General features: G+C 48.9%; 1 protein-coding gene across 1 annotated transcript in view; it reads right to left on the reverse strand.

Moving 5' to 3' along the window:
- LOC134983099 (oocyte zinc finger protein XlCOF7.1-like) overlaps positions 1-23,030 on the reverse strand; it is a 205,837-nt gene extending 182,807 nt beyond the window's left edge. Inside the window, exons 1-4 of the mRNA XM_063948802.1 lie at positions 22,677-23,030; positions 16,019-16,118; positions 3,713-3,904; positions 2,926-3,105 (exon numbers count right to left, since the gene is read on the reverse strand). Coding sequence (XP_063804872.1) covers positions 2,926-3,105; positions 3,713-3,904; positions 16,019-16,075 — 429 coding nt within the window. The 5' untranslated portion in view covers positions 16,076-16,118; positions 22,677-23,030. The remainder of the gene's footprint in view (positions 1-2,925; positions 3,106-3,712; positions 3,905-16,018; positions 16,119-22,676) is intronic.
- Between the last annotated feature and the right edge of the window lie 2,259 nt (positions 23,031-25,289).

Consider the following 25,289-nt stretch of genomic DNA (forward strand, 5'->3'; position numbering starts at 1 on the left):
CAAATAAGGTTTCACCTTTATATGGGAGAGCCTCCATGTTTCTTTTGGAATCTGCATCCGCGTTCCACTGGCGAATCCATAACGCCCGCCTAGCCGATACTGCCATGGTAGCGGCTTGTGAACTCAAGAGTCCAATATCCTTCATTGCTTCCAGCATGTAGGCGGCAGCATCCTTCATATTCCCTAACTTAAGGAGTATCTCATCTTTATCAATCATGTCAATTTCTGATGACATGCTTTCTGACCATTTTTCAATAGCGCGACTCACCCATGCGCAGGCAATAGCGGGCCTGAGCAGTGTACCATTGGTAACCTAAATGGATTTCAATGTCGTTTCCATTTTGCGGTCTGCTCTTTAAGAGAAGCCGTGCCAGGAGCAGAGAGAATTACCTTCTTTGTCAACCTGGAAAGTGCAATGTCTAACATCCTGTCTTCAACCGGGAAAGGATATGCTATGTGAATCCTTTTGGGAATACAATTTTTTTTATCAGGATTCACCCACATCTCTTTAAACAGAGCATTTAGTTCGTGTGAAGGAGGGAACGTGACTTTGGATTTCTTTTCCTTACAAGCTTTCTCCTGAGGTACAGGAGTGCTTTCTGTAACCTCCAACACGTCCCTTATAGCCACAATCATATATTGTATATTTTTTGCCAATTTATGATCTATCTCTCTGGATTCACTATTGTCGACACAAGAATCAGAGTCCGTGTCGCATCAGTGTTTACAACATTTGCAAATGGTCTCTTATGTGAAGCAGAGGGGCCGCACGCATAAGGAATAACAGCATCCTGAAAAATCACATCTTCCACAGATTTTCTCCAGCATGCAGCCTTAGATTCAGACTTATCTAATCTATGGTTAATCAGATGCATACTGTCACGTAGCAAGCTCTTGGTGTGCCGGTAGCACCACCACATTACAACTCTGTGTCCCTAAAATGGCTTCCTCCGGGGAGGAACTCCCTGCCTCAGACATGCCTCACACGTGTACACCACACTCAGACACATTGGGACTTATTTTGGGGACAGACCCACAATAAAATCTGTCAGAGGGACACAGGATAGGAGCAGACAGTTCACAAACCCAGCGCCAGTATTGCCTGTGAACACAGTATGTCCACAGCCCAAAAGCGCTTTTAAATAGTAATATACACTATCAAATGCACCACAATCGCTTTGTGCCCCCCGTTTATAGCACCCTGTACTTATCAGAAGTGGAGGAGAGGACCAGCGTGTTCTCTGAAGCCTGAGTAGAGAGAGAAAATGGTGCTGAGTAGTGTGCTGGCTGCCTGAGGAAGAAGCTCCGCCCCTCAGTATCCATGACAATATTTATACTGGCGGGGGTAGGGCTGTGCCAGCGGCATGTTATGCCCCCTTTTAGCCAGTTTGAGGTATTTTTCTTGCTGCCCAGGTTGCCCCTCACCACCACGCCCTGCACCCTGTAGGCCTGTGTGTGTGGGCAGCAATGGCGTGCTGCGCTCCCGCCAGCCTCGCCGCACTTCAGCCGTCACTTACTTGATTGAAGATCATTCTTCTCATACTCACCTGTCTTCTGACTTCTGGCTCTGTGAGGGGGGTGATGGCGTGCTGTGGTAGTGAGCATCGAGACACGGCTAGTGTTCAGTTCCCTTCAGGAGCTAATGGTGTCCTGTCAGCCAGAAGCAGAGCCATGAAACTCTGAGGAAGTTGGTTCTGCTTCTGCCCCCAAAGTCCCACGTAGCAGGGAGTCTGATGCCAGCAGATCTCCCTGAAAATAAAAAAACTAACATGTCTTTTCAGAGCAGAGAAACCCAGTAGAGCTCCTCAGAGTGCATCCAGTCTACCTGGGTACATTTCTAAAACTGGGGTCTGGAGGAGGGGCATAGAGGGAGGAGCCAGTTCACACCCAATGAAAAGTCTTTAGAGTGCCCATGTCTCCTGCGGATCCCGTCTATACCCCATGGTCTTGATGTCGTCCCAGCATCCTCTAGGACGTATGAGAAATTACATTAAGTAGATCGCATTTATATGTCATCCTTAGGGTCAGATGTGTGGTGAGGGACAAGATTTGCTTCTGTTTGGTCACATATTTTATGACTGGCAGCCACCAGCACTGGTTTTGCCTATTATATTGACCATGAATAATTTGAATTGGTCCTGGACCACCAACCCAGGGCACCCCTGCAAGTGTCCCGAGGCACCCCAGGGAGCCACGGCACACAGTTTGGGAACCTCTGCCTTAGATACTTTCGCCTCAGAGGATGCCTCCTTTGGACGCCAGGTTCTTGTGCCCGCTACAGTGCATCCCCTTCCATGAGGAACTGCTTTAGGACATCCCCGATGTTATTCCCTGTGGAATACCAATGTAACCCGCTGCAGAAAAGGAGATTTATGGTAAGACTTACCATTGTTAGATCTCTTTCTGCGAGGTACACTGGATTCCACAGGGCGCCCACCCTGACGTACTTAGCTTATTTTGGTTTGTATGGCATTAGCCACTGGTACCTTCTCCTATCGTGAGAATGTGGTTCTCTGTGGCTAACATCTTCCATCTCTTTTACCTGCTACTGCATTGGACTGGTTAACAAAACTGAGCTCCAGTGCCTGGAGGCGGGGCTATAGAGGAGGCGGTGCAGTGCATACTGGGAACAGTCAAAGCTTTAGCCTCTTGGTGCCTCGGATCAAGATCCAACTCTACACCCCGACGTTATTCCCTGTGGAATCCAGTGTACGTCGCAGAAATAGATTTAACAATGGTAAGTCTTACCATAAATCTCCTTTTATATATATTTCACTACTCACCTATCTCTCTTTTCCTGTGTTAGTAATAGAGATAAGAATTACGTCACTGTGACACTCCCAGACTCCCTCACCTCCCCAGTCAGGTCCCTGTGTTAGTAATAGAAATATGAGTGATGTTACGGACACTCCCAGACGCTCTCACCTTTCCAGTCAGTAGACAGACGATGTCCAAGTAGAGATTTAATAGCCTCTCTGTCATATCCCTCTTCAGTGTCTGGTGATTCTCCATCATCACGTCTTCGTACAGACCTCTATATCCTTCTATATACTCCCACTCATCCATGGAGACATAGACAGAGATATCCTCACACCTTACAGGAACCTGACACACACACAATGATACAGTCATCACCCAGACACATCTCCTGGTGTTAAGGTGGGTACACACTTAGCTATATCATGAACTACATCGCTCATTTTCCCCCTCATGAGCGATAGATTTCACTATATCGCCCAGTGTGTATCCACCGGTACCGAGCAATGCGCAGCCATGCGGGTCATTGACGACCCTTGGTCTCAGCCGTGCATGTAGCTCAATTTGGACTCATCGTCCAAAGCTGCATTCTCCAGCCGGCCGTTGTGTGATATCATTAGTGATATTGCACAGTGTGTATGCTCCCCGTTCCATGTTGGGCGGCCCGGCCCGGGAGGGGAAACACTAGGCCAGAGGTTCCCAAACGCGGTCCTCAAGGCACCCCAACAGTCCAGGTTTTAGGAATATCCATGGCTCAGCACAGATGGTTAAATCCAATTGACTAAGGTGCTAATAAGTCACCTGTGGCCAAGCATGAATACATTTAAAACTGGGACCGTTAGGGTGCCTTGAGGAACCTGTTTGGGAACCTCTGCTCTAGGCGATGTCGCTCACCGAGCACTTCGCCTAGAGTATACCCCCCTTTACTGTCTAATGCCCCATTCCCAGCAGTCACCTCTCCAGTCAGCAGCTGAATGATCTTGTTGGTGAGTTCCAGGATCTTCTGGTCATTGTGCCTCTCATGTATCAGTGAGTGAGGTGGAGGCACCAGGATGGGACTCTGTGTCCTTCTCAGTCCTCCTGACCCACAGAGCCGGATGCTGTGTGTCACACGTTCACCAGTTGTCTTCTTCACTACTATGTAATCCTGTGTATTGAAGGACAAGAAAATCAGCACAAAGAAAATATGCCTTTCATTGGTTCACAGATCCATCACTGAAGGCTAATAATAGGATTTTAATTACCTACCGGTAAATCCTTTTCTTGTAGTCCGTAGAGGACGCTGGGCTTCCATTTAGTACCATGAGGTATAGACGGGTCCCTTGGGAGCCATGGGCACTTTAAGAGTTTAATAGTGTGGGCTGGCTCCTCCCTCTATGCCCTTCTTATCAGACTCAGTCTAGAAACTGTGCCTGAGGAGACAGACATACTTCGAGAGAAGGAAATACAAAGATAGTGGTGAAATTCATACCAGCTCACACCGAAACGAAAAACTATGCTGACCAGCATGCAACATGGAGAAACCATGCAACCCAGCATGCAACTTGAAGAAATCAAGTGAACCAGCATGAAACCATGCCAACCGGCTTGCAACATGAAAGAAACCACGCTAACCAACAGGAACATGGAAAAACCATGTTAAACAGAATGCAACATGAAGAAACCATGCTTATCAGCAGGAAAGAGGAACAGCAACAGCTGAAGCAATACTTAACCCAGTAACAACGCAGGAATCGAAGAGTTGGGCGGGCGCCCAGCATCCTCTACGGACTACGAGAAAAGGTAGGTAATTAAAATCCTATTTTCTCTTACGTCCTAGAGGGTGTTGGGGTTCCATTTAGTACCATGGGGATGTACCAAAGCTCCCAGTATGAGAGGGAGAGCGCTGAGGCTCCTGCAGAACAGATTGACCAAACTGAAGGTCCTCAGAGGCCAAGGTATCGACCTGGTAGAACTTAGCAAACATGTTCTACCCTGACCAAGTATCTGCCCGGCAAAGCTGCAAAGCCGAGACACCCCGGGCAGCCGCCTATGAAGAACCCACTTTACGGGTAGAATGGGCCTTAACAGAATTTGGACATGGCAAGCTTGCCTTAGAATAAGCATGCTGGATAGTGAACCTAATCCAGCAAGAAATCGTCTGCTTAGTAGCAGGACACCCAACTTTATTGGGAGCATAAAGGACAACAGAGCGTCCAACTTCCTGTGACTAGAAGTCCTCTTCACATAAATCTTTAAAGCCCTCACAACATCCAAGGACTTTGATGTGATTGAGGAGTCAGTAGCCACTGGCACCACAATAGGGTGGTTGATATAAAAAGCCGACAAATTGCTGACGCGTTCTGAGCTCAGCCCTATCTTCATGAAAAATCAAGTAGGGGCTCTTGTAGGACAATGCCCCCAAGTCTGACACACACCTAGCAGATGCCAATGCCAACAGTGTGACAGCCTTCCTCGTAAGAAACTTGACCTCAACCTCCTGTAGATGTTCGAACCATTCCGATTGCAGGAACTGCAGCACCACATTAAGACCCCACGGTGCTGTAGGAGGCACAAAAGGTGGCTGGATGTGCAGAACCCCTTTCAAGAAAGTCTGAACCACAGGGAGAGCAGCCAATTGTTTCTGGAAGAAAATGGACAGGGCCGAAATATGGATTTTTATGGAGCCCACATCCACACCTGCTTGCAGAAAGAGGAGAAACTGGCCCAGTTGAAACTCCACCGTAGGAAACTTCTTGGATTCACACCAAGAAACATACATTTTTCCAAATCCGATGGTAATGTGTGGACGTTACTCCCTTCCTAGCCTGTATCAGGGTAGGAATGACCTTTCTCGGAATGCCCTTCTGAGTTAAAATCAGGCGTTCCACCTCCATGCCGTCAAACGTAGCCGCTGTAAGTCTTGATAAGCGAACGGCCCCTGTTGCAGAAGGTCCTCGCGAAGAGGAAGAAGCCTCGGATCCTCCAGCAGTAATTCCAGAAGATCCACGTATCAAGCCCTTCTTGGCCAGTCCGGAGCAATGAGGATCGCCTAAACTCTTGTTATTTTTTAGTTTGAGAATCCTTGGGATGAGCGGAAGTGGAGGGAACACATACACTGACTGGAATACCCACGGAGTTACCAGGACGTCCACCGCCCCTGCATGTGGGTCTCTCAACCTGGAACAGTACCTCCGAAGCTTCTTGTTGAGGTGAGAGGCCATCATGTCTATCTGAGGCACACTCCATCGGCTTGTGACCTCTACAAATACCTCCGGATGGAGGCACCATTCTCCTGGAAGGAGAACGTGTCTGCTAAGGAAGTCTGCTTCCCAGTTGTTCACTCCCAGAATGAAGATTGCTGACAGCGCCACTGCATGATTTTCTGCCCAGATGAGGATTCTTATCACCTCTGACATTACTGCTCTGCTCTTCGTTCCACCCTGTCGGTTTATGTAGGAGACCGCCGTATTTGTCCGACAAAATCTGAATGGCCTAATCTTGAAGAAGATGTGCCGACGTAGAAGGCCGCTGAACCCGGCTCTTAGCTCCAGAATGTTTATCGGAAGGATGGATTCCAGACTTGACCACTTTCCTTAGAAGTTTTCCCCTTGGGTGACAGTTCCCCCAACCTCTGCCGAGAAGGTTAGAAGTTTGCAGCCACCAGAGGAATGAAATTCTGGCTTTCGGCAACAGGCGTATTTGTTAGTGCAAGTAAAGATAAGATCCCTACCATTTGACCAGGAGATTTAGTTGGAAAGACCCTGCTAGGAACCTTCCGTACTGTCGAGCCTCGTAAGAGGCAACCATCTTCCCCATAATGGGAATGCACTGATGAACCAATACCCAGGCTGGTTTCAGGACATCCCGGACCATAGATTGGATCACCAACGCTTTCTCCACCGGTAAAAACACCCTCTGCACTTCCATGTCGAGAAACATCTCCAGGAAGGAACACCTCCTTGTCGGTTCCAAATGTGAAAATTGGAAGCTTCAGGATCCACCCAAGATCCCGGGACAGTTGATCTGAGAGCGCAACACTCTGTAACAACATCCTCCTGGAGAAAGTTAAGGTCATCCAGATATGGAATTAAGTCCACTCCTGGACTGTGGAATAGGAACACAATCGCCGACATGACCTTGATGAACACCCCCAGTGTCGTGTAGACGCCAAGTGCAGTGTTTGGAACTGGAAGTGACATAGTTGTAGTGCAACCTTAGATAGGTCTAGAGAGGCGGCCAGATTGGAATGTGAAGGTACGCACCCCTGATATCCCGGGATACCAGGAATTCCCCTATATCTCAACCAGAGATCACCGCTCTCCGACTCCCTCCTGAACTGAACACCTACCAGTAGGGGTCCAATGACCTTAAGTTTGAATAGTAACCCCTGTTACGTAAATGAGGTGGAACCGGAATAATGACATGTGTTTGACAAATGTTAGAATAGCTTCCAGGAGTATCGTACTTCCAGCCTGAGATGCTAGTAAGCCTGATGTGAAGAATCTGTGAGGCGGGAGTACTAGAAACTCCAGTCTGTACCCGTGGGCGGTCTGACATTTCCCAGGGGACTAGGGAGGAGATCGCCTAGATGTTTTACTGAAATCTTTTTAGTCTCTATCCCACCTGCCAGATCCCTAGTGAGGTCCACCGTCAAAACGAAGATTATGAGAATGCCAAACCCAAAATCCTTTCCTAGGAACCTGGCGGTGCAGGTTTTCTGGAATTTCCCCAAGGTCCTAAAAAGGAAGTGGAGGAACCCTTGGAAGGGATTGCAGTATAGGTGTAGGATCCTAGTCTGTGTAGTTGCGGAAGGAAGATATGGCAACTTACCCGCAGTTGGCTCGGATATTCACGTATCCCGAGCATCCCAACAGGGCCTCACCCGTGAAGGGCTGACTCACCATACCGCTCTTGGATTCTGTATCTGCAGTCCATTGGTGTCAAAATTGCCAGAGCAGTGGCCCTGCGTTACGCAGGCCAATCTTCTTCATGGCGTCCAACCGTGAAGCCTGTAGAATCCTGTATGTGACATAGAAACAAGTACATGTCACTCCTACACGCCCAATCTAGTTTCTAAAGTGAACCCCGTTATTACACATATCGCGCCCATAGTAATCTGGTTTAGCTGCGTAACGGGTCGGGAGCCCTCGCTAACGAGGCGATAGTGAGCGGAAATTATTATACCACGCCCGTCAGCAGAAACAGAACGGGTGTAGAAGCTGGGTGAAAAGAACTGAATACTACCCATAGAATCTAAATCATCAAGTAAAGAGCCTGACCATGTTACAATGGGGGTCATTCCGAGTTGTTTGCTCGTTGCCGTTTTTGCAACGCAGCGATTAGGTGGAAAAGGCGCATGCGCATGGTACGCAGTGCGCATGCGCTTAATTATTTAACACAAAACTTAGTAGTTGCTGTTGCTCGAGCGGCGCTTTTCAGTCGCTGTGCTGATCGGTGAGTGATTGACAGGAAAGGGGCGTTTTCCGGGAATGTGCTAAAAAACGCAGGCGTGCCAGGGAAAAACGCAGGAGTGGCTAGAGAAACGGGGGAGTGGCTGGCCGAACGCAGGGCGTGTTTGTGACGTCAAACCAGGAACTAAACTGACTGAGGTGATCGCAATCTAGGAGTAGGTCTGGAGCTACTCAGAAACTGCAGGGAAATATTTAATAGCAAACCTGCTAATCTTTCGTTCGCTATTCTGCTAAGCTAAGATACACTCCCAGAGGGCGGCGGCCTAGCGTGTGCAATGTTGCTAAAAGCAGCTAGCGAGCGAACAACTCGGAATGACCCCCAATATCTCCAGAGATCTACGCAATAGTGGATCTCCGAGTCACACCTGCAGCAGTGTATAGTATTAGAGATTAGTCTCAATCTGCTATCAGTCTTTATGGAGGTTGTACCAGGGCCAGGTAACGCAACCTATGACAATTTAGACACTCTTTAGGGATGTGGATAATAACTCAGGGTGTACTCAGGTTTTCCCAAATAAGGAGTTTAATGCCCTAAACAGTGGGAAGACATTTATTATATATATACACCAGTATAATAAGATTTTACTTACCGATAAATCTATTTCTCGTAGTCCGTAGTGGATGCTGGGACTCCGTCAGGACCATGGGGATTAGCGGCTCCGCAGGAGACAGGGCACAAAAATAAAAGCTTTAGGACTAGGTGGTGTGCACTGGCTCCTCCCCCTATGACCCTCCTCCAAGCCTCAGTTAGGATACTGTGCCCGGACGAGCGTACACAATAAGGAAGGATTTTGAATCCCGAGTAAGACTCATACCAGCCACACCAATCACACCGTACAACTTGTGATCTGAACCCAGTTAACAGTATGACAAACGTAGGAGCCTCTGAACAGACGGCTCACAACAATAACAACCCGATTTTTTTGTAACAATATCTATGTACAAGTATTGCAGACAATCCGCACTTGGGATGGGCGCCCAGCATCCACTACGGACTACGAGAAATAGATTTATCGGCAAGTAAAATCTTATTTTCTCTGACGTCCTCGTCAGGACCATGGGGATTATACCAAAGCTCCCAAACGGGCGGGAGAGTGCGGATGACTCTGCAGCACCGAATGAGAGAACTCCAGGTCCTCTTTAGCCAGGGTATCAAATTTGTAGAATTTTACAAACGTGTTCTCCCCCGACCACGTAGCTGCTCGGCAGAGTTGTAATGCCGAGACCCCTCGGGCAGCCGCCCAAGATGAGCCCACCTTCCTTGTGGAATGGGCCTTGATAGATTTAGGCTGTGGCAGGCCTGCCACAGAATGTGCAAGTTGAATTGTGCTACAAATCCAACGAGCAATCGTCTGCTTAGAAGCAGGAGCACCCAGCTTGTTGGGTGCATACAGTATAAACAGCGAGTCAGATTTTCTGACTCCAGCCGTCCTTGAAATATATATTTTCAATGCCCTGACAACGTCCAGCAACTTGGAATCCTCCAAATCGCTAGTAGCCGCAGGCACCACAATAGGCTGGTTCAGGTGAAACGCTGAAACCACCTTAGGCAGAAACTGAGGACGCGTCCGCAGTTCTGCCCTGTCCGAATGGAAAATCAGATATGGGCTTTTATACGATAAAGCCGCCAATTCTGACACTCTCCTGGCTGAAGCCAGGGCCAGTAGCATGGTTACTTTCCATGTAAGATATTTCAAATCCACCGATTTGAGTGGCTCAAACCAATGGGATTTGAAAAAATCCAAAACTACATTAAGATCCCACGGAGCCACTGGGGGCACAACCGGGGGCTGTATATGTAGTACTCCTTTTACAAAAGTCTGGACTTCAGGAACTGAAGCCAATTCTTTCTGGAAGAAAATCGACAGGGCCGAAATTTGAACCTTAATGGACCCTAATTTGAGGCCCATAGACAATCCTGTTTGCAGGAAACGTAGGAATCGACCCAGTTGAAATTCCTCCGTCGGGGCCTTCCTGGCCTCACACCACACAACATATTTTCTCCAAATGCGGTGATAATGTTGTGCAGTCACCTCCTTCCTGGCTTTTACCAGGGTAGGGATGACCTCTTCCGGAATGCCTTTTTCCCTTAGAATTCGGCGTTCAACCGCCATGCCGTCAAACGCAGCCGCGGTTAGTCTTGGAATAGACACGGTCCCTGCTGAAGCAGGTCCCGTCTTAGAGGTAGAGGCCACGGATCTTCCGTGAGCATCTCCTGAAGTTCCGGGTACCAAGTTCTTCTTGGCCAATCCGGAGCCACGAGTATCGTTCTTACTCCCCTTTGCCGTATAATTCTCAGTACTTTTGGTATGAGAGGCAGAGGAGGAAACACATACACTGACTGGAACACCCACGGTGTTACCAGAGCGTCCACAGCTATTGCCTGAGGGTCTCTTGACCTGGCGCAATACCTGTCCAGTTTTTTGTTGAGGCGGGACGCCATCATATCCACCTTTGGTTTTTCCCAACGGTTCACAATCATGTGGAAGACTTCTGGATGAAGTCCCCACTCTCCCGGGTGTAGATCGTGTCTGCTGAGGAAGTCCGCTTCCCAGTTGTCCACTCCCGGAATGAACACTGCTGACAGTGCTATCACATGATCTTCCGCCCAGCGAAGAATCCTTGCAGCTTCTGCCATTGCCCTCCTGCTTCTTGTGCCGCCCTGTCTGTTTACGTGGGCGACTGCCGTGATGTTGTCCGACTGGATCAACACCGGCTGACCCTGAAGCAGGGGTTTTGCCAGGCTTAGAGCATTGTAAATCGCTCTTAGCTCCAGTATATTTATGTGAAGAGACATCTCCAGGCTTGACCACACTCCCTGGAAGTTTCTTCCCTGTGTGACCGCTCCCCAGCCTCTCAGACTGGCATCCGTGGTCACCAGGACCCAGTCCTGTATGCCGAATCTGCGGCCCTCTAACAGATGAGCACTCTGCAACCACCACAGAAGAGACACCCTTGTCCGTGGAGACAAAGTTATCCGCTGATGCATCTGCAGATGCGATCCGGACCATTTGTCCAGCAGATCCCACTGAAAAGTTTGTGCGTGGAATCTGCCTAATGGAATCGCTTCGTAAGAAGCCACCATTTTTCCCAGGACTCTTGTGCATTGATGCACAGACACTTTTCCTGGTTTTAGGAGGTTCCTGACAAGTTCGGATAACTCCCTGGCTTTCTCCTCCGGAAGAAACACCTTTTTCTGAACCGTGTCCAGAATCATTCCCAGGAACAGCAGACGTGTCGTCGGGGTCAATTGAGATTTTGGAAAATTCAGAATCCACCCGTGCTGTTGCAGCACTACTTTGGTTAGTGCTACTACGTCCCCCAGCTGTTCTCTGGACCTTGCCCTTATCAGGAGATCGTCCAAGTAAGGGATAATTAATACGCCTTTTCTTCGCAGAAGAAACATCATTTCGGCCATTACCTTGGTAAAGACCCGAGGTGCCGTGGACAATCCAAACGGCAGCGTCTGAAACTGATAATGACAGTTTTGCACCACGAACCTGAGGTACCCTTGATGTGAAGGGCAAATTGGGACATGCAGGTAAGCATCCTTGATGTCCAGGGACACCATAAAGTCCCCTTCTTCCAGATTCGCTATCACTGCTCTGAGTGACTCCATCTTGAACTTGAATATTTGTATGTACAGGTTCAAAGATTTCAGATTTAGAATAGGTCTTACCGAGCCTCCGGCTTCGGTACCACAAATAGTGTGGAATAATACCCCTTTCCCTGTTGTAGGAGGGGTACCTTGACTATCACCTGCTGAGAATACAGCTTGTGAATGGCTTCCAATACCGTCGCCCTGTCTGAGGGAGACGTTGGCAGAGCAGACTTTAGGAACCGGCGAGGGGGAGACTTCTCGAATTCCAACCTGTAACCCTGAGATACTACCTGCAGGATCCAGGGGTCCACCTGTGAGTGAGCCCACTGTGCGCTGAAATTCTTGAGTCGACCCCCCACCGCCCCTGAGTCCGCTTGTAAAGCCCCAACGTCATGCTGAGGGCTTTGCAGAAGCCGGGGAGGGCTTCTGCTCCTGGGAGGGAGCTGCTTGGTGCACTCTCTTACCCTTTCCTTTGCCTTGGGGCAGATATGACTGTCCTTTTGCCCGCTTGTTCTTATAGGAACGAAAGGACTGCGGCTGAAAAGACGGTGTCTTTTTCTGTTGGGAGGGGACCTGAGGTAAAAAGGTGGATTTCCCGGCTGTTGCCGTGGCCACCAAATCCGATAGACCGACCCCAAATAATTCCTCCCCTTTATACGGCAATACTTCCATATGCCGTTTGGAATCCGCATCACCTGACCACTGTCGCGTCCATAAACTTCTTCTGGCAGATATGGACATCGCACTTACTCTCGATGCCAGAGTGCAAATATCCCTCTGAGCATCTCGCATATAAAGAAAAGCATCCTTTAATTGCTCTATAGTCAATAAAATACTGTCCCTATCCAGGGTATCAATATTTTCAGTCAGGGAATCCGACCAAACCACCCCAGCACTGCACATCCATGCAGAGGCGATGGCTGGTCGCAGTATAACAACCGTATGAGTGTATATACTTTTCAGGGTAGTTTCCAGCCTCCTATCAGCTGGATCCTTGAGGGCGGCCGTTTCAGGAGACGGTAACGCCACTTGTTTTGATAAGCGTGTGAGTGCCTTATCCACCCTAGGGGGTGTTTCCCAGCGCGCCCTAACCTCTGGCGGGAAAGGATATAATGCCAATAACTTCTTTGAAATTAGCAGTTTTCTATCGGGGTTAACCCACGCTTCATCACACACTTCATTTCACTTTTCGGCATCTGCAAGGGGGTCGGCGGCGCGGCTCCGGGACCGGACTCCATGGCTGGGCCTGTGTTCGATCCCTCTGGAGCTAATGGTGTCCAGTAGCCTAAGAAGCCAATCCATCCTGCACGCAGGTGAGTTCACTTCTTCTCCCCTAAGTCCCTCGTTGCAGTGAGCCTGTTGCCAGCAGGACTCACTGAAAATAAAAAACCTAATAACTTTTTCTAAGCAGCTCTTTAGGAGAGCCACCTAGATTGCACCCTGCTCGGACGGGCACAAAAACCTAACTGAGGCTTGGAGGAGGGTCATAGGGGGAGGAGCCAGTGCACACCACCTAGTCCTAAAGCTTTTATTTTTGTGCCCTGTCTCCTGCGGAGCCGCTAATCCCCATGGTCCTGACGGAGTCCCAGCATCCACTAGGACGTCAGAGAAATTATATATATATATATATATATATATATATATATATATATATATATATATAAAATTCCTCATCCCTAATAGCCTCAAACATATGTTGCCCCCCTCATATGTTATGCATTATATGGGCAAGTGTACGCTTGTTAGGGTACTTAAATGGGGACAGAGGCACAGCTATTGGATTTTAATCCCCAGACTACTCCAAAACTGCAGCTTCTTCCCAGTATGGGATATATTTAAGAACTATAAATCAAAGTACACCTTATGGGGGTCACCCCAGGGAAACTGCCACCGAAGCCTGAGATTTGTACAGTTTTGAGCATGGTACAGACTCCCCAGGAGAATATATACATTTGCAGTTCAGGACAAAGTCCCTTAAATATGGTAAATTGGTTTACACATACACACAGGAAAATGTCAGCAGATTGCCCCTAGAATACCTTCAGAGAGTCACAGAGTATAAGCAGCCAGCCACACCGCGCCCCAGTAGGCAGTTATCATGATAAATGCCTGGCTCTGCATGAATAACTTCAATATATTACACAGTGAAATATAACACTCTCCCCCCCTTTGTCTAATACACCCTGGTACCGCAGAGGATATCTGGAGTGAAGAGGAGGACAGCGCTCCCTGTCAGCGTCTCTGTAGTGTGATCTGCAAGGAGAAAATGGCGCTGGTGCGTGCTGGATCCGCTCTGAGGAAGAAGCCCGCCCCTGTAATGGCGCGTCTTCCCGCTGCAGAGATTATACTGACCCGAGGTAAATGTGGTTGCTAACAGTGGGATTAGCCCCTGTTAGCCTCTGTATACCAGTGTAGGGTCTGTGTGCTGGCTCAGGGCGCCCCTCACAGTGCCGCACATTACCGCTGAGCGCTCCGGAGCGCAGCTTCACAGGGCTGCACTTCAACACTTATGCCGCCATTCTCGCTGGTGACCCGCTTACCGGCGCACTGGCATCATACTCACCACTCCATCTTCTAGCTCTGTTAGGGGGTGGCGGCCGTGCTGCGGGAGTGAGCGGTCGCCTCGTGGGCTTGCGATCATCACCCTCAGGAGCTCAGTGTCCTGTCAGCGGAGATAGGAGCCATTAACCTCTCTGGTTGGATCCTACTCCCCCCCCCTAAGTCCCACGAAGCAGGGAGGCTGTTGTCAGCAGCCTCCCTGTACCTAACTCTTTAAAAAAAACAATAAAACTAGAAAAACTCCTAGGAGCTCCCCTAGCTGTGACCGGCTCCACCGCGCACATTTTCTAAACTGAGTCTGGTAGGAGGGGCATAAAGGGAGGAGCCAGCCCACACTATTAAACTCTTCAAGTGCCCATGGCTCCCAAGGGACCTGTCTATACCCCATGGTACTAAATTAAACCCCAGCATCCTCTAGGACAGCGTTTTTCAACTGGCGTTCCGTGGCACACTTGTGTGCCGCAGGCTGTTGCCAGGTGTGCCGTGGCTGCCGCCCGCATGAGAGACCCGCCACTGCCGCCGCCCTTCTGAGAGACCTGCCTCCACCGCCGCCCGCCTGAGAGAGTCCCGCCGGCGCAGTCACACACACAGAGACCCGACGGCACAGCCATATACACAAAGACCCCGCGCTGACAGTTCGGGTAGTGCTGTAACTTCCGGGAGTGCTGGGCGTGACCTATGGTGAGTCATAGGTCACGCGCCGTGCATCTCATTCCCGCCTTCCCTCTGCTCCATGCTTGTTCCAGCGCTCCTCACTCCCCAGTGACAGGGACATATTTCAGGTTAAAATTTATAAATATGTATACATAAAAAAAAAGTAGTTTATTAATGTCTGGAATTACTGAGGGGGAGGGGGAGGGAAGGGGGGGTTTGGACTTCCCTCTTTAATATATAATTGCCATCACCTGTGTTGAACTAGTTATTAGGTAATAAAGGCGTTTCACCACAGGTGATGGCAATCATAAATTAAGTGGGAAGTTCAGGAGCAGAGCACTCTGTACCTCATGGAAAGGGTCATGTTGGGAGGTATGGTGTTATATAAAAGTGAGGAATTACTCTGCAGGGGCCATGTATGTATAATTACTATGGGGGGAGTGCAGGTGTGTGGAATTACAATTGGGGCCATGTGTCTATAATTATATGTTGATATTTTTCATTATATTTTATATATATATATTATATTTGATTAAAAGAACTGATTGTGTGCCTTGGCAATTTTTAAATCTTGTTTATACTGTGTTCACACTGACAATTGGCGGGTTGCACCCGGGACTCGTGCACGAGACCTTCCCAGGTGCAACCCGCTTGAGACCTTGTTCAGACTGGCGGCAGTGTGACACTCCAGACTCCCTCACCTCACCCGTCAGGTCCCTGTGTTAGTAATAGAGATAAGAGTAATATCACTGTGAAACTCCCAGACTCCCTCACCTCCCCAGTCAGGTCCTTGTGTTGGTAATAAAGATAAGAGTGATGTCACTGTGATGCGCCCAGGACTCCTCATCTCCCCAGTCAGGTCCCTGTGTTAGTAATAGAGATAAGAGTGACATCACTGTGACACTCCCAGGCTCCCTCACCTCTCCAGTCAGGTCCCTGTGTTAGTAATAGAGATAAGAGTGATGTCACTGTGATGCCCCCAGGACTCCCTCACCTCACCAGTCAGCAGGTAGATGATCTCCAGGGTGATGTTTAATATATTTTCACTCATTTTCTTCAGACGATAACAGATAATATATACAAGTCTCTCTCTCCTGTAGATTAATTATAAATAAACAATAAATCAGATAAGGACATAAATACTGAAACAGAAGCACAGTACACAGCTCTGTAAAGCTATATCGGGGGCATTATGTGGGTATATGATTTTGCAAGGTAAAAAACGTATGGGCTGGACAATGTAAATAATTTTTTTTAAAATATAGTGTCCGTACAGCTGTTATTATAACAGGATATCAGTGTATCTTCCACCAAAGCTTACTCCATCTGAATTATAATAGGACACTAGAGTCAACGCCTCCTGTATTATAAAAATAAGAATTTACTCACCGGTAATTCTATTTCTCGTAGTCCGTAGTGGATGCTGGGTACTCCGTAAGGACCATGGGGTATAGACGGGCTCCGCAGGAGACTGGGCACTCTTAAAAGAAAGATTAGGTACTATATCTGGTGTGCACTGGCTCCTCCCTCTATGCCCCTCCTCCAGACCTCAGTTAGGGAAACTGTGCCCGGAAGAGCTGACATGACTAGGAAAGGATTTGGAATCCAGGGTAAGACTCATACCAGCCACACCAATCACACCGTACAACTTGTGATAACCATACCCAGTTAACAGTATGAACAACAACTGAGCCCCATTAACAGATGGCTCATAACAATAACCCTTTAGTTAAGCAATAACTATATACATGTATTGCAGAGTCCGCACTTGGGACGGGCTCCCAGCATCCACTACGGACTACGAGAAATAGAATTACCGGTGAGTAAATTCTTATTTTCTCTGACGTCCTAGTAGATGCTGGGTACTCCGTAAGGACCATGGGGATTATACCAAAGCTCCCAAACGGGCGGGAGAGTGCGGATGACTCTGCAGCACCGAATGAGCAAACTCAAGGTCCTCCTCAGCCAGGGTATCAAACTTGTAGAATTTTGCAAAAGTGTTTGAACCCGACCAAGTAACAGCTCGGCAAAGTTGTAAAGCCGAGACCCCTCGGGCAGCCGCCCAAGAAGAGCCCACCTTCCTTGTGGAATGGGCTTTTACAGATTTAGGATGCGGCAGTCCAGCCGCAGAATGTGCAAGTTGAATCGTGCTACAGATCCAGCGAGCAATTGTCTGCTTCGAAGCAGGAGCACCCAGCTTGTTGGGTGCATGCAGGATAAATAGCTAGTCAGTCTTTCTGACTCTAGCCGTCCTGGAAACATAGATTTTCAGGGCCCTGACTACGTCCAGTGACTTGGAATCCTCCAAGTCCCGAGTAGCCGTAGGCACCACAATAGGTTGGTTCAAATGAAACGCTGATACCACCTTAGGGAGAAACTGGGGACGAGTCCTCAGTTCCGCCCTGTCCATATGGAAAATCAGATATGGGCTTTTACACGACAAAGCCGCCAACTCTGACACCCGCCTGGCCGAAGCCAAGGCCAATAGCATGACCACCTTCCACGTGAGATATTTTAAATCCACGGTCTTAAGTGGCTCAAACCAATGTGATTTTAGGAAATCCAACACCACGTTGAGATCCCAAGGTGCCACTGGAGGCACAAAAGGAGGCTGAATATACAGCACTCCCTTAATAAACGTCTGAACTTCAAGCAGGGAAGCCAGTTCTTTCTGAAAGAAAATAGACAGGGTCGAAATCTGGACTTTTATAGATCCCAATTTTAGGCCCATAGTCACTCCTGCCTGTAGGAAGTGCAGGAATCGACCCCGCTGGAATTCCTCTGTTGGGGTCTTCCTGGCCTCACACCAAGCAACATGTTTTGCTGTCACATCCTTCCTAGCTTTTATCAGCATAGGAATGACTTCATCCGGAATGCCCTTTTCCTTTAGGATCCGCCGTTCAACCGCCATGCCGTCAAACGCAGCCGCGGTAAGTCTTGGAACAGAGAGGGCCCTTGCTGCAGCAGGTCCTGTCTGAACGGCAGAGGCCATGGGTCCTCTGAGATCATTTCTTGTAGTTCTGGGTACCAAGTTCTTCTTGGCTAATCCGGAGCAAAGAATAATGTTCTCCCTCCTCCTTTTATTACAATTCTCAGCCCTTGGGTATGAGAGGAAGAGGAGGGAATACCTAGGCCGACTGGAACACCCACGGTGTTACTATGCAACCACAGCTATCGCCTGAGGGTCCCTTGACGTGGCGTAAAACCTTTTTTAGCTTTTTATTGAGGTGACATGCCATCAAGTCCACCTGAGGCAGTTCCCATCAATTTGTAAACTGCGTGAAGACTTCCTGATGAAGTCCCCACTCTCCCGGGTGGAGGTCGCTCCCGGAATGAACACTGCTGACAGTGCGCTTACTTGATTCTCCGCCCAGCGAAGAATTCTGGTGGCTTCTACCCTCGCCACCCCGCTCCTTCTGCCGCCTTGGCGGTTTACATGAGCCCCTCCGGTCTGACTGGATCAGAACCGGTTGGTCGCGAAGCAGGATCTCCGCTTGACTTAGGGCGTTGTATATTGCCCTTAGTTCCAGGATATTGATGTGAAGGCAAGTCTGTTGACTTGATCACAAACCTTGGAAATTTCTTCCCTGTGTAACTGCCCCCCACCCTCTGAGGCTTGCGTCCGTGATCAACAGGACCCAGTCCTGAATGCCGAATCTGCGGCCTTTGAGAAGGTGAGCACTCCGCAGCCACCACAGGAGAGACACCCTGGCCTTGGGGGATAGGGTGATTAACCGATGCATCTGAAGATGTGATCCGGACCACTTGTCTAGTAAGTCCCATTGGAAGGTCCTCGCATGGAACCTGCCGAAGGGGATGGCCTCTTATGATGCCACCATCCTCCCCAGGACTCGAGTGCAGTGATGCACTGACACCTGTCTTGTTTTCAATAGATTCCTGACCAGTGTCATGAGCTCCTGAGCTCTCTCTATCGGGAGATAAACCCTTTTCTGGTCCGTGTCTAGGATCATGCCTAGGCGAGGCAGATGAGCTGTAGGTACCAACTGCGACTTCGGAATATATAGAATCCAGTCGTGTTGCCGTTTCACTTCCAGAGAAAGTGATACGCTGACCAGCAACTGCTCTCTTGATCTCGCTTTTATGAGAAGATCATCTAAGTATGTGATAATAGTGACACCTTGCTTCCCCAGGAGCACCATCATATCCGCCAATACCTTGGTGAAATTGGTAATGACAATCCCGTACCGCAATTCTGAGGTACGCCTGATGAGGTGGATAAATGGGGACCTGAAGGTATGCATCCCCTATGTCCCGATTCACCAAAAAGTCTCCCTCTTTTCAGGCTTGCAATGACCGCTCTTAGCGATTCCATCTTGAACTTGAACCTTTTCAGGTATATGTTCAGGGATTTTAATTCAATATGGGTCTAACCGAACCGTCTGGTTTCGGGATTACAACATGGTTGAATAATAACACCCTCTTGTTTAAGGAGGGGACCCTTGACCACCACCTGTTGAAGATACAATTTGTGAATTGCAGTTAACACTGGCTCCCTCTCTTAGGGGGAAGCCCGCCGGGCCATCGGTGAGGAGGCATCTTCTCACAGTCCAACCTGTATTCCTGCGACACAATTTCTATTGCCCAGGGATCTAACAGGGAGTGAACCCACTTGTGGCTGAACTTACGAAGGCGTGTCCCCACCGGGCCTAGCTCCGCCTGTGGAGCCCCAGCGACATGCAGTGGATTTTTGTAGAGGCCGGGGAGGACTTCTGTTCCTGAGGACTAGCTGTGTTGTACAGCTTCTTTTCCTCTGCCCCCGACTCTGACAAGAAAGGACGCATCTCAGACTTTCTTGTTTTTTTATTTTTTTTTATTCGAAAGCTGCATTTAATAATGTCGTGCTTTCCTAGGCTGTGCAGGAATATAGGGCAGACTAGCAGAATTACCCACTATAGCTGTGGAGACCAGGCCCGATAACCTTTCTCCACACAATCCTCAGCCTTCCATATGCCTCTTAAGTCGGCATCATCTGTCCAATGTATATTCTACAGGACACGTCAAGCAGAAATCGACATAGCTTTGACTCTAGGACCCAGTATACTCATGTCCCTTTGGGCATGCTTTATAATCACAGGCGTGCGCAGAGACTGACTGGAGGGTGCCGCTCCGGACTCCCCCCCCCTCCACGGCATTATAGTGATCTCTCGCCTCCCCTGTCCTGGATATAGACTGCTCACCTGGTCCGCTCACCTGGGCCGCCCAGGTGAGCAGTTTATATCCAGGACAGGGGAGGTGAGAGAACACTATAATGCCGTGGAGGGGGGGGAAGTCCGGAGCGGCACCCGCCAGTCAGTCTCTGCGCACGCCTGTGTTTATAATTATATATATATTACTTAAGACAGCAGCTTAATATATTTATATGCATACTAGGGTCTCAATCTCTGCTGATAAGGTACCTGTCCACGCTGCCACAGCGCTATAAACCCATGCCGACACAATTGCCGGTCTGGGTAATATAATAGAATGTGCACACTATCTGCAGGATCCCTGAGAATAGCTAGTGCAAACAGGACACCCAAGGGGAAGATTCTCAACACATCCTGGCCCTAGTGGGAAAAGGATACAGCCTGAGAATTCTCTTGTGGGAAGCTGCCGTCTCTTGTCTGGAGATTCCCGCTCTTTTTCCTCATGAGAGGAGGGAAAATTACCTCAGCATTCTTCCCCTTAACATGTGTACTCTCGTGTCAGGGACAGATGAGTCATCAGTGATATGCAAATCATCTTTTATTCCAATAATCATATATTGAATATTTTTTAGCCCTCTTGGCTGTAACTTTGCATTATCGTAGTCGACAGTGGAGTTAAACTCCGTGTCGATACCAGTGTTTGTTAATTTGGATAGTGAGCATAGAGAGACTCTGAAGGTCTCTGTGACATAGGGACAGACCAGGGTAGATTTCCTTTCTGTTCCCTAACCTTTTGTGCAATAAGTTTACCTCAGCACTTACACATATCCAAACAGGTGTCGGCGTTGTCGACGGAGACACCCTCCCACACACATATCCGCTCTATCACCTCCTTAGAGGAGCCTTTTACCTCAGACATGTCGACACACGCGTACCGACACACCACACACACAGGGGATTCTCTATTTGAAGACAGTTCCCCCACAAGGCCCTTTGGAGAGACAGAGAGAGAGTATGCCAGCACACACCCCAGCGCTATATAACCCAGGGATTACACTCTAACTCAGTGTTTACCCAGTAGCTGCTGTATATACAATTTTTGCGCCTAAATTTATGTGCCCCCCCTCTCTTTCCACCCTTTGTGTACCAGGATACTGCAGGGGAGAGCCTGGGGAGCTTCCTTCCAGCAGAGCTGTGAAGAAAAAATGGCGCCGGTGTGCTGAGGACAGCGGCGGGCTTCTGTCCTTTTATGTACTTTAATGGCGGGGGTTTTTACACATATACAGTGCTAGACTGTATTATGTGTGTTTTTATTGCCAAAAGGTAATCTAATTGCTGCCCAGGGCGCCCCCCCCCCCCAGCGCCCTGCACCCACCAGTGACCGGAGCGTGTGGTGTGCTGTGGGAGCAATGGCGCACAGCTGCAGTGCTGTGCGCTACCTTATTGAAGACCGGAGTCTTCAGCCGCCGATTTTCCCCTGGTTCTTCCGTCTTCTGGCTTTGCAAGGGGGACGGCGGCGCGGCTCCGGGAGCGGACGACCGAGGCTGGGCCTGTGTTCGATCCCTCAGGAGCTAATGGTGTCAAGTAGCCTTAGAAGCCCAAGCTAGCTGCAAGCAGGTAGGTTCGCTTCTCTCCCCTCAGTCCCACGAAGCAGTGAGTCTGTTGCCAGCAGATCTCACTGAAAATAAAAAAACTAACAAATACTTTCTTTTCTAGGAAGCTCAGGAGAGCCCCTAGAGTGCATCCAGCTCTGGCCGGGCACAGATATTAACTGAGGTCTGGAGGAGGGGCATAGAGGGAGGAGCCAGTGCACACCAGATATAGTACCTAATCTTTCTTTTAAGAGTGCCCAGTCTCCTGCGGAGCCCGTCTATACCCCATGGTCCTTACGGAGTACCCAGCATCCTCTAGGACGTCAGAGAAATAGTATTCTCTCCAGACTTTATTTTTCAGGTGGTTTGCTCCACCTGATTATACTAACATGACACCAGATCCTGCTCCACCTGTATTATACTAACCTGACACCAGAACCTGCCCCACTTGTATTATACTAACCTGACACCAGAGCCTGCTCCAACTGTATTATATTAAGCTGACACCAGAGCATGTTCCACGTGTACTATAGTAACATAACACCAGAGCCTGCTCTTTCTGTATTATACTAAACTGACACCAGGCCCTGCTCCACTTGCATTATACTAACCTGACGCCAGACCCTGCTCCTCCAGTATTATACTAACATGACACCAGAGCGTGCTCCAACTGTACATGTCACCAGAGCCTGCTCCACCTGTTTTACAGTAACCGGACGCCAGACCCTGTTCCACCTGAATTATACTAACCTGACACTGAAGTCTGCTCCAACTGTATTATATTAACATGAAACCACAGCCTACTACCCCTCTATTAAACCAACATTACACCACAGTCTGTTCCACATGCTACATCATGCAGTATAGTCTGCTCTATCTGCTGTATAACTATAATAATATATTGCATTGTTACCTGCTGTTCCTGCTAGAAAAAAAAAACGCGTCCTCGATGCCTCCTGGTCTCTCTATTTTCTTGTCTACTAACGCCTAGGCATGACACATGATGCTGCAGATACAAAGTTTGCGAAAGAAAGCTTCAACAAAATGGCCGCCGCCTGCGAGTGCAGTTAGAGGCGCTGGAGACAGTGCGGCCTCTATCCCGGAGACACAGAGTAACAGCCGCTGCTACCGCCGGTGGTGAGAGTGCGGTAGTGATGGGGTTATTGGTGCAGGAGAAGCGGCTGTGCAGAGTGCGGGAGTGCTATGGCAACTCAGGAGGGACCACTACAGGCTTATGTGTGGGAGGAGCTGGCGTGGGGCGATGGCTGGGGGCAGGGCTGCTATCATAAATGATGGGGCCCGGGACTGGCCAAATAGGCAGGGCCTCCAAAAATAAATAAATAAAATGAAATAAAAATACAATAAAATATATATACATAAATTAAATTAAAAAAAAATACTTAACTAAAAATAATAATAATAATAATAATTCCTATGCCCCCCATTTTCATATTATTCAGTGCCCCACACAGTAATGCCCCAGTACCTGTAATGGGGTTCTAATCATTTTCAGGGGTTCTGTTCTCCATTCCCTGCTGTTAAGCATCCTGCTTCTTGTAAAACTATTGAAACTGTCCCTCCCAAAATGGCCGCCTCCTCAGAGGAGACAGTTATTAAAGATACTAGAGCCTCTGAGGCAGTGGCCATCTAAAGAGGGACATTTTCAACAGCCTGCTTGTAGTGGGCACTGGGCACATACACAGAGGCAGTGGCGGCTGACGGACGGTGGTAGCAGGAAGAAGGCGGCAAGCGGGTAGCAGCATGAGCGGCACGGGTCCTCCCCTCTCTGTCAGAGAGGCCGGGCCCAGGATGGCTGTGCCCGCAGAACCCCCCTGATGGCGGGCCTGGCTGGGGGGCGGGAACAGAACAAATAAAGGCCTGCATAGCACTCACTGGGAGCGGGAAAACAGCCAGTGGTCGCGAGGAGTCTCTTCAGTATAAAACAGGAGGAGCCGTTAGCCCTGCCCACAGCAGCGCTCCCCGCCATCTTGTGAGGAGGGAAATGGAAGTGAGGGAGCTTGTTTAGAGAGGGGATTCCTACTGGGACCATTTATGAGAGGGAGGACAGGTCTCTGTCAGCCCTGCTTCCATGAGGGGAGGGGAAGACAAGGAGTGAAGCAGCAGCTGATGAGGGGACAGAGTCGGAGCAGCCGGAGATATAATGGCGCTGACTGGGAAAAAAGAGAATCGACCCAGTTGCTATGCAATTGTGACCCGTAACAACTGAAATAAGTGGTTCTCAAACTGTGTGCCGTGGCACCCTGGGGTGCCTCAGGGCTCTTGCAGGGGTGCCTTGGATTGGTGTTCCAGGACCAATTCAAAGATTTATTGTCAATGTAATAGGCAAAACTAGCACTGGTGGCTTCCAGTCATAAAATATGTGGACAAACAAAAGCAAATGTTGACTCTCACCACAGAATTGAACCTATGGATGACATATAAACACAATTTAATATTTAAAAATTGCTCAAACTTTTGGCCTAGAGGATGCCATCAAAAATAATTCTGGTGCTCTAGGGCACTGCGAGTCAAAAAAACGTTTGGGATCCACTGCTTTAACCACTTGCCTGGCATGGTCGAAGCAGATGCAACCACACCAGCAAGTGTTTTATCTGACCTGGTTGCACAGGATGCGACCAGTCAGATAAAATAAGAATTTACTCACCGGTAATTCTATTTCTCGTAGTCCGTAGTGGATGCTGGGGACTCCGTAAGGACCATGGGGAATAGACGGCTCCGCAGGAGACTGGGCACATCTAAAGAAAGCTTTAGGACTATCTGGTGTGCACTGGCTCCTCCCCCTATGACCCTCCTCCAAGCCTCAGTTAGGACACTGTGCCCGGAAGAGCTGACACAATAAGGAAGGATTTTGAATCCCGGGTAAGACTCATACCAGCCACACCAATCATACCATATAACTCGTGATAGGAACCCCGGTTAACAGTATGATAACAATGGAACCTCTGAATAGATGGTTCGCAATAACAACCCGATTTTTGTAACAATAACTATGTACAAGTATTGCAGACAATCCGCACTTGGGATGGGCGCCCAGCATCCACTACGGACTACGAGAAATAGAATTACCGGTGAGTAAATTCTTATTTTCTCTAACGTTCTAGTGGATGCTGGGGACTCCGTAAGGACCATGGGGATTATACCAAAGCTCCCAAACGGGCGGGAGAGTGCGGATGACTCTGCAGCACCGAATGAGAGAACTCAAGGTCCTCCTCAGCCAGGGTATCAAATTTGTAGAATTTTGCAAACGTGTTTGCCCCTGACCAAGTAGCAGCTCGGCCAAGTTGTAAAGCCGAGACCCCTCCGGCAGCCGCCCAAGATGAGCCCACCTTCCTTGTGGAATGGGCTTTTAGTGATTTAGGCTGCGGTAGTCCCAACGCAGAATGCGCAAGCTGAATAGTGCTACAAATCCAGCGCGCTATAGTCTGCTTAGAAGCAGGAGCACCCAGCTTGTTGGGTGCATCCAGGATAAACAGCGAGTCAGTTTTCCTGACTCCAGCCGTCCTGG

The sequence above is a fragment of the Pseudophryne corroboree genome (assembly GCF_028390025.1).
Source record: "Pseudophryne corroboree isolate aPseCor3 chromosome 3 unlocalized genomic scaffold, aPseCor3.hap2 SUPER_3_unloc_1, whole genome shotgun sequence".
NCBI classification, from domain to species: Eukaryota; Metazoa; Chordata; class Amphibia; order Anura; family Myobatrachidae; genus Pseudophryne; species Pseudophryne corroboree.